This window comes from Colobus angolensis, unplaced genomic scaffold (genome assembly GCF_000951035.1).
Source record: "Colobus angolensis palliatus isolate OR3802 unplaced genomic scaffold, Cang.pa_1.0 Scaffold387, whole genome shotgun sequence".
In the NCBI taxonomy this organism is placed as follows: domain Eukaryota; kingdom Metazoa; phylum Chordata; class Mammalia; order Primates; family Cercopithecidae; genus Colobus; species Colobus angolensis.
The window spans coordinates 870,445-886,402 of NW_012117232.1; the positions used below are offsets into that span (position 1 = coordinate 870,445).

The following is a 15,958-nucleotide window of genomic DNA, read 5'->3' on the forward strand; positions in this document are numbered from 1 at the left end:
CGAGCGGCGGCGGAGGCGCCCGGGACGCCTGGCTCCGGACCCCGCTGGCCCCCAGCGAGATGATCACGGCTCAGAGCGCGCTGCCAGAGAGGGAAGCGCAGGAGTCCAGCACCACCGACGAGGATCTCGCAGGCCGGAGAGCGGCTAACGGGAGCAGCGAGAGGGGCGGCGCCGTCAGCACCCCCGACTATGGGGAGAAGAAGCTGCCACAGGCGCTCATCATCGGGGTCAAGAAAGGAGGGACCCGCGCGCTGCTGGAGGCGATCCGCGTACACCCGGACGTGCGGGCAGTGGGCGTAGAGCCGCACTTCTTCGACAGGAACTACGAAAAGGGGTTGGAGTGGTACAGGTAGGACCCTGGGCTCCGCGGGCTGGTGGAGACGCGTGGGGGAGACGCGGAGGGGAAGCCGCGGCTTTCCACGCCCTTCGAGCATCCAGGCACCGTCCTGAGAGGCCCAAGCCCCCGCTAGGGCTCTGCAAACCCTGACCGCTTTGCTCAGGAGGATCCGCTGACAGGGCTGGACTCCAGCGAAAGATCACTTTATTTCTTTCGCGAGGGGAGGAGGTGTCACCCTGCCCTGCCTCCCGCGCTCCTCATCCAAGGAGGTGCTGTCTGAATCTGCCCAGCTCCCAGCCTGGGAATCCCCAGCCCTCGTGTCTGCTGGGTATTTCCGAACCCAGGCTCTTGAGGGACTCTGGGATTCTGGGATTCTGGGCTGAGGACAGTGAGGAGTGAGACAGGATGGCTAAATTGACTAAGGGGATTTGAGGTCCCCTGCAATCTCTTAAAATCACCCTTAAACGCATTTGCGTGGCTGGAATTCAGCTTGAGTGTGTTAAGGTCAGAGCAAAATGAATAGGGAACAGTTACAAAGATCATGCTGGCGTTTTGGCTTTCTAGTAAAGAAAGGATGTCGCCCACCTCCATAACTTTCCATCCCCCTTGGCTGAATGAGCACGGAGTTGATTTTGCACCAGAAGCCTCAGTGTCTGCATGACAGTTGGTGCCCTGAGAGTTTTTATGCCCCATACCGTGCCCTGTCTAATCTCCGCCTCCTTCGCAACAGATTGGAGCTTCTGTTTTGTGAGATGTTCGTCTCCCTCCTTTCCCACCGTCTGCCGGTGGTGAGAGAAAGGGAAAAGAGAGGACTAGAAAGTTAAGTGCAGGTAAAATAAATTAATAATCCAGCTTTCCTGCCAGCCATAACATTTTAAACGGCACTGGTGCAGATGCCCCAAACGCAAACCTCCTTCGCCTTTGTTTTTTCTCTTTCTCTCTCTCCTCCTGTTTTATATCTTTCTGGGAAACAGATCTGCATGGCTGGTTCCGTCTCCATTCCATTTCGGTAATTAATTGCGATTGTCAAACAGAAACACAGCCTTTGTCAGCTAAAGTGATGTTATCATCTTAGCAGAGCCAATAGGTAAAATAAAGATTGTTTCCTGACAGGTTGCCTGCCCGTTGAGGGGATGTGCTTTCTAGGTTTAAATTACAGCCTGGGAAAGTTTTAGAAATAACTTAACTTCAGAAATATATAATAAATGTGTGTATTATGATTGATTTCTTCCACTTTAAAAAATATGCCTTATGCTTTAAAAGCTTGAGAGAAGTACACTTAGGCATAAACGTTCCGGCACATTACAGGGAAGCAGCAAATGTGTCTGTTAATGTCTTGTCTGTTTCAACAGAGAAAACTAATTGCAGTATTTTAGGAGGCTTCAAACAGCCCTTTCCTATCAAAACATAAAACAGCAAATGCCCAATTTAACTGGAAAATCAGTATTTATAACATCAGAAGCCATGGCTTCCAGTTTGTGATCATAATTAAAAAGGTGTTAGGATGATTAATGCAGCAACAGCAAAATAAAGAACGGGCATGATGTCTGGTAAGGTTTTAGTTGTTTAATTGCTGGTTGTAGGAATGTTCTGGTTTCTTCTGTGGGGTAGCTTTGGCCTTATGAGGGTAATTGCGTTTTTGTTTTTTTTTTTTTCCAATTCTAATTTTAGAATTATGAGAATTGTCAAATGCCCTTTCAGGGAGGCAGAAAGATCAAATCTTTCCAAGATCTGAGGTGTTTGGGTTTGTGGCAGCTGGAAATGGGGGGGAGGGGTGGTGTTTTATTTGGGTGACTTAAAATAAAGTTAATGAAGGGTATGTGGTGGAATGTGTATCAGGAAGTCCCATGACGGGGTCTGGAGAGTGTTCTGAATGAGAGAATAGAAGATGCCAGATTTCCTAGATTCCTTTTTGCTGTTGTTAGGAAGAGAAAGTATAGAAACTACCTTGCTTGAAGTGGCTCCTGAATATATTATTCCAGCGTTGTGGTATGCCCAGCCTCCTACTCCCAACCAATGCTTGTGATATTTGGGGTTCAGTGTCAATATTTGGTAGCCAATCACAGAACTGTGAAGGTGAAGAGGTATGGATAGAACAAGATTCCCCGATCCTCACTTAAGGGGACCATGTGATGTCTCTGTGTCCTTCATCCCCACCCCAGCATCTAGCCCTGTGGTGCTGATTGAAAGCGTTGGACACAAAATTCTCTTAGGAACAAGCTGCCTGCCAATACGTGTCTGTCTAACACAGAGAGAATCATTAGCCCCCCAGCTCTGCTTTTGGGAAGACCAGTTGGACCCACAGGATCTGAGTGTGCTGGGACTGCTTTGGACCACTCTCCAGCCTTACCACAGACAGCAGTGCTTTGAGGCATTTGTGAAATTTTCATCAGTTCCATCTATCTCTTCAGACTCCTCTCTCACTTCCGTATAGGAATAGAGGCAGCATTCTCACTGTATTGTAGAAAAGGAAACAGTGGCATTGATTCGGTATCAGATGGCACTGATCAGTGGCATTGATTCCAGTGTCAGAAGCTCTTTCTCCTGGTTTCCTAGTCCGACTCTTCATCTTTTAAATGGTGGCATCTCACATCTGTAATCCCAGCACTTTGGGAGGCCGAGGTGGGTGGATCATGAGGTCAGGAAATCGAGACCATCCTGGCTGACACAGTGAAACCTCATCTCTACTAAAAACAAAAAATTAGCCGGGCGTGCTGGCGGGCGTCTGTAGCCCCAGCTACTCGGGAGGCTGAGGCAGGAGAATGACGTGAACCTGGGAGGTGGAGCTTGCAGTGAGCCGAGATCGCGCCACTGCACTCCAGCCTGGGAGACAGTGAGACTCCGTCTCAAAAAAATAAAATAAAATAAAATAAAATAAAATAAATGGTGGCATCTGTACCTAAACGGTGTAATTCCTTCCTATACCGGGTATGCTAGCTGGAATCTATTTGACTTTTTAGAGATCCACAGGTTAATTAAAAGTTTTATTTTTTCCCCTGTTTATTTATTGTTATTTTGTTTAAATGTGCTTCCAGTAGCCTGTGAATTCTGTGTGTGTTTCTGGTTTTTGTGTTTTCAGCAAGAGGGAGAGCCAAGAAGAAACGGGCTGCTCTCTGCACAGCTGGCTTGGGATTTTCTCATATTCAACTCAACAGCCCTAGCAGGTTCACTTCCTCAGTGTCACTTCAGTTATGTCTAAATCCGGGTTTTGCTTTCCTCCTATGCTGTTGATCTAATGTGATATAAAAATACATCTGAGATTAGAACGTGTGCATCAGATTTTCAGGGCAAGATAGACTAATGGATTGGGATGCATGTGTTAAAATCTAGGAAGAAGTAAGCCTCACTTGGTGAATTGACACAGGCCAGGATTGATAAATCGGGTGAGCTTAAACCCTTCATGCCCTCTTCCCTCTCCCTTTCCACAAAAAGGCAAAGCCACAGTGCAGTTTTCAGAATGAGCTTATTACAAGCTCTCTAGGCAAAGACTTTAAACTCTTCAAAGGGATAGGACCTTGGGCCAGGCCAACGGGCTGCCACTGCAGAACTCATCAAGGTGACAGAGATGACATGAGCTGTTTTCTCTCTCATGGTTTACAGAGCGTACAGTAACCATGACCACTTTACAATGGAAGCCATCCAGCCCCAGGGCAATGGGAAGTGATCTTCCATGGATTTTGTTTGTTTGTTTGTTTGCTTTTTTCATTTTGAGATGGAGTCTTGCTCTGTCACCCAGGCTGGAGTACAGTGGCATGATCTCGGCTCACTGAAACCTCTGCCTCCTGGGTTCAAGCGATTCTCCTGACTCAGCCTCCTGAGTAGCTGGGAGCTCTTCCATGGTTTTAAGTTGTCTTCACTGTCAACAGTGAATACACCCATTCCATTGGCTAGGGGAAAGTAACTCAGGAAAATGCTCTACAAAGTCATGCTTATGCTACCCAGAGGAAAATGGTCAGTGTTCAGCAGCATATTTTGCATGTGACAACTGGGGAGAGAATGGAGAAGGATAGAATTTCATTGGTGTTTATTGAATGCCAACTATTGTGGCAATTGGTGCTACCTACCATTATAGACCTGTTATTTCATTTGAGCGTTGTGATGATATGGTGATATATGTAGCAGGATTTCCACTTTACAGGTGGCTCCGAGAGGGTAAATGATTAGCTCAGGGTTGCTTGACTATTCAGTGCCTGCACTAAGATTTGAACCTGCTGTCTAATTTCAAAGTGCTGATGTCTTCCCCTGTACCACACTGCCACATATCAAGTACTAGGAAGCATATATCCTGTGTTCATTCATTCATTCCTTCAATTATTTAAAAAATATGTACCATATGCCCTGCACTGTATTAGGTACTGGGGATAAAGTGATGAATAAGATCGATGAAGCACCTGTTCTCCTGGAACTAACATTTTAGTAGGAGGGTTGTGGAGACAGCAAACAAAGAGCCAAATGACATGTAATACAAATTCTGGTGGTGATAAAGACTACAAAGAAAAACAAAGTAATGGATGGCCCAGAGCTGTTTTGTCCAGTATGGTAGCTGCTGTCTGTATGTGGCTATTGAATGGGTAAAATGTCCAAATTGAAATGTGCTGTAAGTATAAGATATACAGAATACTAAATTACTCAATAATTTTAGATTGACTACATGTTGAAATTATACTCAGATCAAGTAAAACATCTTGCAATTAAGTCCGCCTCTTTTTACCTTTTCAATGTGGCTACTAGAAAATTTAAAATTACACCTGTGACTCACATTATATTTCTGTTGGGCAGCACCTGTGTGGTGTAGTGCTTTGTAAAGTTTAGGATCATCTGGGGATCTTGTTAACATGTAGATTCGGATTCAGCCAGTCTGAAGAGGGGCCTGGGAGTCCACATTTCTCTTTCTTCTCCTTTTTTTGAGATGGACTCTCACTCTGTTGCCAGGTTGGAGTGCAGTGGCGCGATCTCTGCTTCAAGCGATTCGCCTGTCTCAGCCTCCCGAGTAGCTGGGACTACAGGTGCGCACCACCACACCCAGCCAATTTTTGTATTTTTAGTAGAGACGGAGTTTCACCATGTTGGCCAGGATGATCTCTATCTCTTGACCTTGTGATCTGCCTGCCTCGGTCTCCCCAAAGTGCTGGGATTAGAGGCATCAGCCACCGTGCCCGGCTCAGGAGTCCACGTTTCTAAAAGGTTACTAGCTGCTGCTGTCTGGATCTCACTTTGAGTAGCAAAGTCCTGGAAAGTAATTGGGGAATGTGTGTGTGCACATTGGTTATTATCATTAAAAAAAAATTTTTTTTTTAAGACAGGAATCTCACTTTGTTGCCCAGGCTGGTCTCAAACTCCTGGCCTCAAGGAATCCTCTGATCTCAGCCTCCCAAAGTGCTGGGATTATGGGCGTGTACCATGATGCCAGGACAGCATATGGGTTATATTAAGTAGGATGATTAGGGAAAACCTCTCTTTGGAGGTTATGTAAATGGAGTAACAGAGTAAGACCCTTCCGTGTGAAGACCTGGGTGGAGAGGTCTCCACTTGAAGGGAACAGCAAGTGCCAAGGCCCTGGGGTGGAAACAAGCTTCATGGCCCTCCAGGGTGTTCTTTTATGATTCTAAAAGCACTGTTTTTGTCACTGGACAAATCTGGGTTGAAAACGTGGCTTTGAGATTTATAAATTGGATGGTCTTGGCTGGATACCTTATCTGACATCACTTAGCTTCAGTTGTTTATCTGAGGGTAATTGCTTCCTTTTGGATTGTTGGGAGGAATAAATGAAATAATAAAAGTGAATGTATTTTCTAAACAACATGAGTATCCTAGAGCAGAAATCCAAATATAGTCTCAACTACTGAGTTTGTCCATTTCTCAAACCATTTTAGTCTCATATATGCTTTCCTTTCTATCACAGCTGTCATAATATTGACCAAATAGTCTGTTACTTGGGATGGTTCGGGAAAACCCAAATAATGATTGGCTTTGCAGTATGCACCTCCTTACCCTTTTAAAGCAAAGGTCACATAACTTCAGGGCTCAGGCAGGTCGTATGAATGAGCGAGGTAGATTAGGTGGAGAGAAGCTCAAGTGGCTACCTGTGCTCTGGCTGAAGGGGAAGCCACTGCTGCAGTCCAGCTACTTTTTTTTCCAATGTGCACATGTGGCATTGGGGTTATGAGATCATCCCCTTTGTAAGAGAAGCTGGAAATCCAGGTTTTGATTTGAAATCTTTTGATTTTTAATGTTGGCAACAGATGTAAGTTTCTTAAAAGCCCAGTGGGGGCCAACATTGTGTGACAAACAAAATATAGCTGTGGGCTGGATACAGCCAGCTGGCTACCGGTTTGTGACCTCCTGTTTAAACTCATTTCGGAAAACAACTGGCACACCCATACCCTGTGTACCCTGTACAGTGGCCAGAATCGTGGCTTACGTGTGCTATTTTAGTGTAGGGTTTTTTCTTTTTCTTCCTTTACAGATTTTGCAACAGCATGGGGGAAATACCTCCCGGATATATTGCGACAACCACAAAAGCCTGATATAAGCGAGAACATTGAGGCAGCAAAAAGAAAAGTCGTGAATAAATTCCTCTCTGTTCTCAATTAACGTTCTCTTGAAACTGGGGAAATTCTCAATTTTTCACTCGTTAATCAGGAGTGCTTGTATTTGATCTCTATTGATAACTTGCACTTATAAAATAGATTATGCTCAGGTGGATTAAGATCTAAGATTTAGAAAAATTGGATTCCAGGCTTGGCTTTGCCACATACTAGTTTTCTTGGACAACAGGTTACTTACATTAATATCTGTTTCTTAGGTGATGAAGGTGTTTTAACTCCGTAGGGTCCATTCACCTACGAAAAGACTTTGGTTCCAGAACACATTTCTGTATTAGACCCTTCAGAAGGAGGAAGCTATAGAATAGAAGCAACATGGTTTGGAGCATATTTTGTATGTCTGAGCCGGAATCTATTGGACAAATTATTTAGTATAACTAAGCCTCAATTTCTCCATCTGCAGAATGAGCTCAGTGTTACCCGCTGCCAAAGGATTACATGAGGATGACATGAAATGGCATTCAAAGTGCCTTATGTAGAGCTTGTGACAGATGAAATGTCTCTCTCCTCTTCTTTCTTTTCTCTCCCATTTTTCTTTTCTCTCTTACTCTTCTCCTTCATTTTCCTTCAATGCCTTCCTTTATCCTGAGCATCAGTACTTAGGGCCATCAGTACTGAAGGCCCTAAAGAGAAAGCTGTAATGCATTTTTCATTTGAATATAGTCTTTTATTTCAAGATTATGTCTGAATGAGGGATTTTAAACCCTGAAGCAGCTCTTAAGTAGCTCTCCAGAGAATAATCAGAACTGGATTCCAGAATTTGGTCTATTGTAACTTGAGCTGAAGGAGGAAAAAAGTATGATTTCATGAGCTAACTGCAGCCAGAATTCTCCACAAAAGAAATGGGGTAAGGAGGTGGACAGGTTCTGTGGACTTCCACGCTGACATTCTCTTGAGCCTCCAGCAGGAACGGATGCCACTTGCCCCGGGTAAGTTCAGAGGCATTTAGGATGCCAGGAGCCTGTTTGCTTTGGTGCTTCTGCAGAACGGAAGGCATTTGGGAATGCCAAGACCCTGTGAAACTCTCTATTTTGAAATCTCGCTGCTTTCACCGGTGTTCTCTAAGCATCCTAACATGATTTATTTATTTTTATTTTTTATTTTTGTAAATCATACCAGGCATTTTCACTTTTAAATCAAGTCAGGAGAGAGGCCTCAAGACTTTAGATGAATGAAAGATTGCTAGGGTTGTTTGTCAGAAAGTTTTAAGGGTTTTGGTTTTGCATAATGGATGATCTCTCTGGAACGGATTGAACCACCGCCCCGTTAAAGTAATCTCCTCATTTCATTGGTTTTTGCGGTTTAACAAGCTCCTCTATAACTGTCTTGGGAATTTCATTCTGAAGTTATAATTCACTAAGGGAGCTTTTCAACCCATCCTGCCATTAATTAAAAGAAGATGGTTTGCTTTTTTGTTGTTGCTGTTTATACTCACTACTTAGGACTTACTTGCCTTCAAATTTTTTTTCAACCTTATTTAAGAATATACAAGGAAACAAAGCAACATGTGAATTAGACAATGTTTTATTCAGTTGCAAATGACAGAAATTGAACTTACACTATTGTAAACAACAAAAAAAGACGATTGATTGCCTTATGTGATTGAGAAGTCTGCGGATAACTTGGCTTCAGAAAAAACTGGATCCAGGGGCTCAAATGATGTTACTAGGCCCCTGTCTCTTTCCATTCTTTGCCATGTTTGTCTCTACCTGACTTCATTCTCAGACAGGCTGTCTCACCACAGTTTAGGCAAGATAGTAAGAAGCATTCCTAGACAAACATATTTTATGTTTATTGATCTTTTTGGAAACAGTTTTAAGAGCTTCTGTAGGAAATTCCTAGAGATGCGTTGGGCCCAGGTTGGGTCCTGTGCCCCATTCCTAAAGCAATATTTGTGTGGGATTCTAATCGGGCCTAGGAGATATAGCCAGCCCCTTGGCTTGGGGTGGTGGTGAGAGTGGAGAAGCGGGGTTCTTTATGGTGAAACTGTTCCATGTAATTGCCCTATTGCAGCCACATGAAATAGTTTCCCCATAGAGAAAGAGGGGTTCAAGGGTGCTATTTTTAGAAAAGGGATTAGAGGGATTAGAGAGACTGGAAGAGGTGCAAAGGGTGTCTGGGGACTTGTTGTTTAGTTATTAATTCTGTGCAGCTGTTATTTAGTTATTCATTCATGTATTTATTCATTAAACATGTATTATCAATCATGTGCTATGTGCTGGGCTGAAACATGAACCATTCATGACCAGTGATCTGAAATAACTCACAGAATGGAGAAATGGACATATAAATGATCACATTGAAAGGTGTTATCAGTCTTGACAGAATGGGATTTGTTCTAAGAATGGAAGGATGGTTCAATCTTGGGGAATGTAATAATGTGATTTATTGTTAATATGGGCAAATGAGAAAAATCTGTGATTTATTTTATGGATACTAAAAAGATATCTTATAAAAAGAAATATGTATTTCTGATTTTCAGAACAACCTGCTATTAAAATAGGGTCATACCTAAAGCCAGCATCATCTTTAGTGGTTTGACACTAGAAGCATTTCCACTAAATCCAGAACAAGCCTGAAATGCTCATTGTTGTTACTATTATTTAACCATTGTTCAGGAATTATTAGATAATACAATTAGAAGAGCAAAAGAAGAAAGTGGGGAGGTAGAATTATTACAATTTGCAAGTAATTTTAACTTTTTCTTTTTGGAAAACTTAAGATTACTAATCCTCCTATGAATCTATTAGAAATAATAATAGAATTCATTAAGGTGGCTGGTAAGGAAAAAACAATGTAAAATTTATAGATTTCCTATATGCTTATGCCATCCGTTGTGAAAATATAATGGGAAAAAATACTATGTGTATAGAACCAACCAGAGAGACAAAATAACTAGGAATTAATTTAGCAAAAATTGCAAGGGACTTGTAGAAACAAAATATTAATACTCTGCCAAGGGGCGCTGGAGAGGACAGGAGTAAATGGAGAGTTATCTTTCTCTAGGGTGGGATTTCTTTCTTTTCCTTCCCTCCTCCTCCCCTTTCCTCTCTCCCTTTTCTTTCCCAATCTTGTTTGTTTGTCTAAGTCATTGCTGCCTAAATTGAGATCAGATGTGTTTGAGGGTGATCTGAAAATATTGTTTATATAAACTTGACCAAAATGTACTTCATATATGGTATTTCCTTACTTTGCACATTTTATTTGATAGAGGAAAGGGTAGCAAAACAACTGTCACTGTTTAGATTCATAAACTATTATGATCTCTTGCAGAGGGTTTGACTGCCTTACACACCCAATTCAGGGGTAGAAGAACCACGCCCAAGGAGTGGATTAAGAGTTGAGCTGGTGGCTCAACTCGACTCTCAAGAGTTGAGCGTGGCAGCTCACACCTGTAATCCCAACATTTTGGGAGCCTGAGGCAGATGGATCACGAGGTCAAGAGATCGAGACCATCCTGGCCAACATGGTGAAACCCCCGTCTCTACTAAAAATACAAAAATTAGCCGGGTGTGGTGGCGCATGCCTGTAATCCCAGCTACTCAGGAGGCTGAGGCAGGAGAATCGCTTGAACCCGGGAAGTGCAGGTTGCAGTGAACCGAGATTGTGCCACTACACTCCAGCCAGCCTGGTGACAGAGCGAGAGTCCGTCTCAAAAAAAAAGAAAAGAGTTGAACTGGTGCACTTTAGTCAATGTGGATGCACTCATGCTGCCAGATAGCAAAAAGCAAATCAGAGACAAACCATGGTTATTTTAGGACGGGACAGGGAGATGGAGATTTGGATCCGATGGAATAATAGTCGCTGTGGTAGTGGCAGCACTGGTGGTAGACGATATTGTATCATGTGTGCCAGGCTTGGCTCCAAGTGTTGAATTCCTTCAGGCTTCACTGGCACCTCGTGAGGTAGGCACTGATATTACCCATGCCTTACAGGCGAGGGAACTGAGGCACGGTGCTGGTAAGTCACTTGCTCAAACTGTGGAGTTAGGATTCAAACCCAGGTGTGTGGCCTCAAACATACGTTCTTCGCTTTGTCTGTCTCAGAGCTCATTTCCACTGGACATGGTGTCTTCCAGTCTCATGGGAGTAAATAATAAGCATCAGCATTTCCCTGCTTTTGAGTTCCAGTGTGCAGATGGACAGGCTGCTGCAGGAGGCTTGCCCTCACAGCAAACAGTGGAAGTGGTTTTCTGTTCAGGGACTATGCCAAGCTCATTCCCACTTTAGGGCCATTTTATTCTTGTTTCCCTCCTGGAATATTCTGTCCCCAGATCCCTAAACTACTGGTATCTCCTTATCTTTCCTTTAGGTGTTGACTGAAATTTCAGCTCCTCAAAACGGCCTTTCCTGACTACCTAATTTAGATAACTTCTTCCACTTCTGAGCTTGTTATGCTGTTTTATTTTCTCCAGCACATCTATTGCTCTCCAAAGTTATCCTCATTACTTATCTCCCCCTCACTAGAAAGTCAACTGACCAGAAATCGATCTTGTCCATTTTGTTTCAAGCCAGAGCCCAGAACAGTGCCTGGTAGATAGTAGACGCTCAATACCTGGTGATTTATGAGACTGACGCGCTGCTGGCTGCGCTAAGAGGGCTCGCAATACCTGGTGATTTATTAATCACCAGTGACGAATCAGTGAATTCATGAACAAAAAGAGTACCTTGTATGTACAATACTCCAGGCTTCTGGAAAGAAAGAACCCTCACGTTTCTTGGGAAGTCTAGCTGAGAATTGTTCTTAGCTTTTTCACATACTCTTTTTTTTTGCAAGACTATTTTAGGTGCAGAAAGAGAAACCCACTCAAACAAGCTGTGTGGGCCAGCTAGTCTCCCCCGGAGGTTCCTATAGCACACAACATTATTTCATTTATTCCTCACAGTGGCCTCGTAAAGTCGATGTTTCCTTACAGGTAGAGAGACTGAGACTTTAGAAGGGCAAGTGACATTCCTGAGGTCCCATAGCAGGATGTCCTGAGCTGGATGTCTTTCTTACTTATTTATTTATTTTTAGAGACAGTGTCCCACTCTGTTGCCCAGCCTGGAGTACAGTGGCATGATCATAGCTCACTGCAGCTTTGAACTCCTGGGCTCAAGTGATCTTCCTGTCTCTAGTAGCTGGACTACATAGGTACACCACTATGTCTGGTTAATTTAAAAAAAATTGCTTTGGGAGGCCGAAGCAGGTAGATCACCTGAGGTCAGGAGTTTGAGACTAGCCTGGTCAACATGATGAGACCCCATCTCTAATAAAAATACAAAAAATTAGCCAGGCGTGGTGATAGGCGCCTGTAATCCCAGCTACTCGGGAGGCTGAGGCAGGAGAATCGCTTGAACCCGAAGGCAGAGGTTACAGTGAGCTGAGATCATGCCATTGCACTCCAGCCTGGGCAACAAGAGCAAAACTCTGTCTCCAAAAATTAAAATAAAATAAAAAATAAAATAAAATAATAAAATTGTAGAGAAGACGTCTTTCTATGTTGGTTGCCCAGGCTAGTCTCAAACTCCTGCACTCAAATAATCCTACTGCCGAGGCTTGCCTAAGTGCTGGGATTACTTGCGAGCTACCGCACCGGCCTCAGGTGCCTTCCTAGCATTCCTGGTCTCTGTTGCTGTAGCAAAGTTGTAGGAGATGAGCACAGATTATTCCTGATAGGCCATTATGCTCTGTGAGTAGTTGGATCATCTTTCTCTGGATGTATTATCAAAAGTATCTAATTGCCATGTAATAATCAGTCCATGACACAGAGGCCCCCTGTTTGACTCGTGTTACCTTCTATAGGTGTCAGCACACCATTCCCTCCACGTTAAAGCTTCTGCAGAGGGTTAGAGATTTGGGAGCCCCTGGAGATGAGGAAATATTTGAGTCAAAATACCTGGGCACCTCTGTCATAGGACAGTTTGATTGCTTGGAGCTATGTGGCATTTTGAAAAGGGAGCTGGGCCGGGTGCGGTGGCTCATGCCTGTATTCCCAGCACTTTGGGAGGCCGAGGCAGGCAGATCACAAGGTCAGGAGGTCGAGACCATCCTGGCTAACATAGTGAAACCCCATCTCTACTAAAAATACAAAAAATTAGCCGGGCATGGTGGCGGGTGCCTGTAGTCCCAGCTACTGGGGAGGCTGCAGCAGGAGAATTGCTTGAACCCAGAGGCAGAGGTTGCGGTGAGCTGAGATTGTACCACTGCACTCCAGCCTGGTGACGAAACCAGACTCTGTCTCAAAAAAAAAAAAAAAAAAAAAAAAAAAGAAAGAAAGAAAAGGAAGCTGAAGCTGGAATCGGAAATTAAGAATTTGAGTCTGAGTTTTGCACCTTCCTTGTTTTGTGTGCATAGAGTAGTGTTTAGAGCCTTTGTTTTCTCATCTCTAAAATGGGAATAACAATCTACTAACTCCGCAGTGATTTTGCAAGGGTAGAAGAGTGACTGTGTGTTGGAATCGACTTCATCTACATACGTTTGTTGTTATTAATCCATGCACGTTTTCATGAATTCCCCCAGGTTATTGGTTTTCTGGAATGTTGCACTCTAGGGAGTACCTGAAATACAGGACAAGCACTCTTATCATAAAGTTAGATTAAGAGGTCTAATTTACAGAAACTATTTTATAGCATAGATAGCAAACGTTCTCAGGGCAGACTGTGTAAAGATCTGGAGAATTTCTGTACAATCTCAGACCGTGTCACTGTTTCCCAAGTTGGTGTATTAACTTTCCACTTTCTAGTTGCCTGCCTAAACTGCTTTCTTTTTTCTTTTTTTAAATACTTTTTATTTTTATTTTTAAAAATTTTACTTTAAGTTCTGGGATACATGTGCAGAACGTGCAGGTTTGTTACACAGGTATACATGTGCCATGGTGGTTTGCTGCACCCATCAACCCATCATCTAGGTTTGAAGCCCAGCATGCATGAGGCGTTTGTCCTAATGCTGTCTCTCTCATTGCTCCCTACCTGCCGACAGGCCCTGGTATGTGATGTTCCCCTCCCTGTGTCCATGTGTTCTTGTTGTTCAACCCTCACTTATGAGTGAGAACGTGCGGTGGCCTAACCTGCTTTCTAACCCTCTGTTCTAGGCAGAATAATGACCTCCCTGACATGCCCACATCCTAATCCCTGGAACCTGCAAATATGTTAGAGTAGCTAGCAAAGGGGAATTAGGTTGCAGATGGAACGAAGATTGTGAACCAACTGACTTTAAATGGGAGATTGTCCTGAATTATTTGGATGGAGCCAATGTAATTCCAAGGAATTGTATACAGAAGGCTTCTCTTATCCAGTTTCACTTTCTGAGGTTTCAGTTACCCATGGTTAACTGCGCTCTGCAAATATTAATGGAAAATTCAGAAATAAATGTTCATAGGTTTTAAGTTGCCCACCATTCTGAGTAGTGTGGTGACATCTCACGCTGTCCCGCTCTGTGACCACCTAGGATGTGAATTATTCCTTTGTCCAGCTGTCCAGCATGTGCACCCTGTAGACTCTGCCCATCCATGAGTCACTCTGCAGCTGTCTTGGTTATCAGATTGACTGTCGTGGTATCTCAGTGCTTGTGTGCAAGTAACCTTTACTTTACTTGGTAATGGCCCCAGAGTACAAGAGTAGTGGTGCTGGTAATTCAGATATGCCAAAGAGAACCGATGAAGTGCTTCTTTTAAGCGAAAAGGCAAAACTTTCCAATTTAGAAAGGGTTAGTATAGTACAATAAAATATTTTGAGAGAGAGACCATATTGACCTAACTTTTATTATAATATATTGTTATAACCATTCTATCTTATTATGGTTGTTGTTAATCTCTCACTGTGCCTAATTTATAAATTTAACTTTATCATAGCTATGTATGTATAGGAAATAACATAATATCTGTAGGGTTTTGTATTATCCATGGTTTCAGGCAGTCACTGGAGGTCTTGGAGTCATATCCTCTGCAGATAAGGGGGCACTATTGTAAGTGGAAGAGGGAGGCAGAGAGAGAACCAGAAAGTAGCGTGAGAAGGACTCAATCACTGTTGCTGGCTTTGGCAATGGAGGAAGAGGCTATGAGCCAATGCGGGCAGCTTCTAGAAACTGGAGAAAAGGCAAGGATATGACCCCTATTCACTGCTTCAGCTGCATTCGTTTGCCCTGTTTTCTTTGTTCCTCTGCTTGAGCTTTGCTAGCCTCCTTGCTGCACCTGAGAAGTCAAACATGGCACTGCCCCAGGGCCTTTGCACTTGCTGCTTCCACCACCTGCAGTGTTTCTTTGCATTAGATAATTGCATGGCTGGTGTCCTCCCTTCATTCGGGTCTCTGCTCAACCATCTTATCCTCAGGGTGGCTTTTTCTTGTACCACCTGGACTCTCCTGCTAGTGGTAAGAGCATCACTTATTGGAAAATTTTGGTGAATAGTGTCATCATTGACATATGCTGGTATTCCGTAGTTACTCCACACCCACCTGGGTTTCTGGTATCCTAATTTCCTGTTTTTTAATTCCCCCATTCTGGAGAGAGGATCTAGTCATTGATCTGGTACCACAAAATGACCTTAATGTTGCTGGAGTCAAAATTTAAAAGATGTTTATGTAACTCTCAGCTATCCCTGCTATTTAAGTACGCTGCCACCAGGTGGTGGTTGTGGGACACAGGTTGGGTCCAAAGTCAGGCATTTCCTGAGACACAAAATGAGTGGCTCCTTGCTCCTTCCAATTTGGACCAACACTGCCTATTTTGTTCTTATATCATAAAATAAGAAGTTTTATAAAATATTCACTTTCAGTAAACAATAAGCAGGTATCGAAACAGATGTGTAAAGCCGTGTGTAAAACATACTCAGATATAGTTGTGTATTTGTTTTTTCTCTTCCCCCTTCTGAGCCAGTTTCTTCATTTGTGTTTAGATATAGAAAAATCTTGGCAGGTGGAATTTTTCTTTCCTTCTTAGCATTCTTATGACTATCTAAATATGGACAAAAATGAAAATACCATGTTACCATAAGTATATCTTAAAGTAATTAATATTAAGAAATATGTTATTATAACA

At 43.1% G+C, this 15,958-nt stretch overlaps 1 protein-coding gene across 1 annotated transcript in view; it reads left to right on the forward strand.

Annotated features, from left to right (window-relative positions):
* HS3ST4 (heparan sulfate (glucosamine) 3-O-sulfotransferase 4) overlaps positions 1-15,958 on the forward strand; it is a 459,643-nt gene that overhangs the window by 3,436 nt on the left and 440,249 nt on the right. Inside the window, exon 3 of the mRNA XM_011954627.1 lies at positions 5-349. Within this exon, the coding sequence (XP_011810017.1) occupies positions 5-349 (345 nt within the window). The remainder of the gene's footprint in view (positions 1-4; positions 350-15,958) is intronic.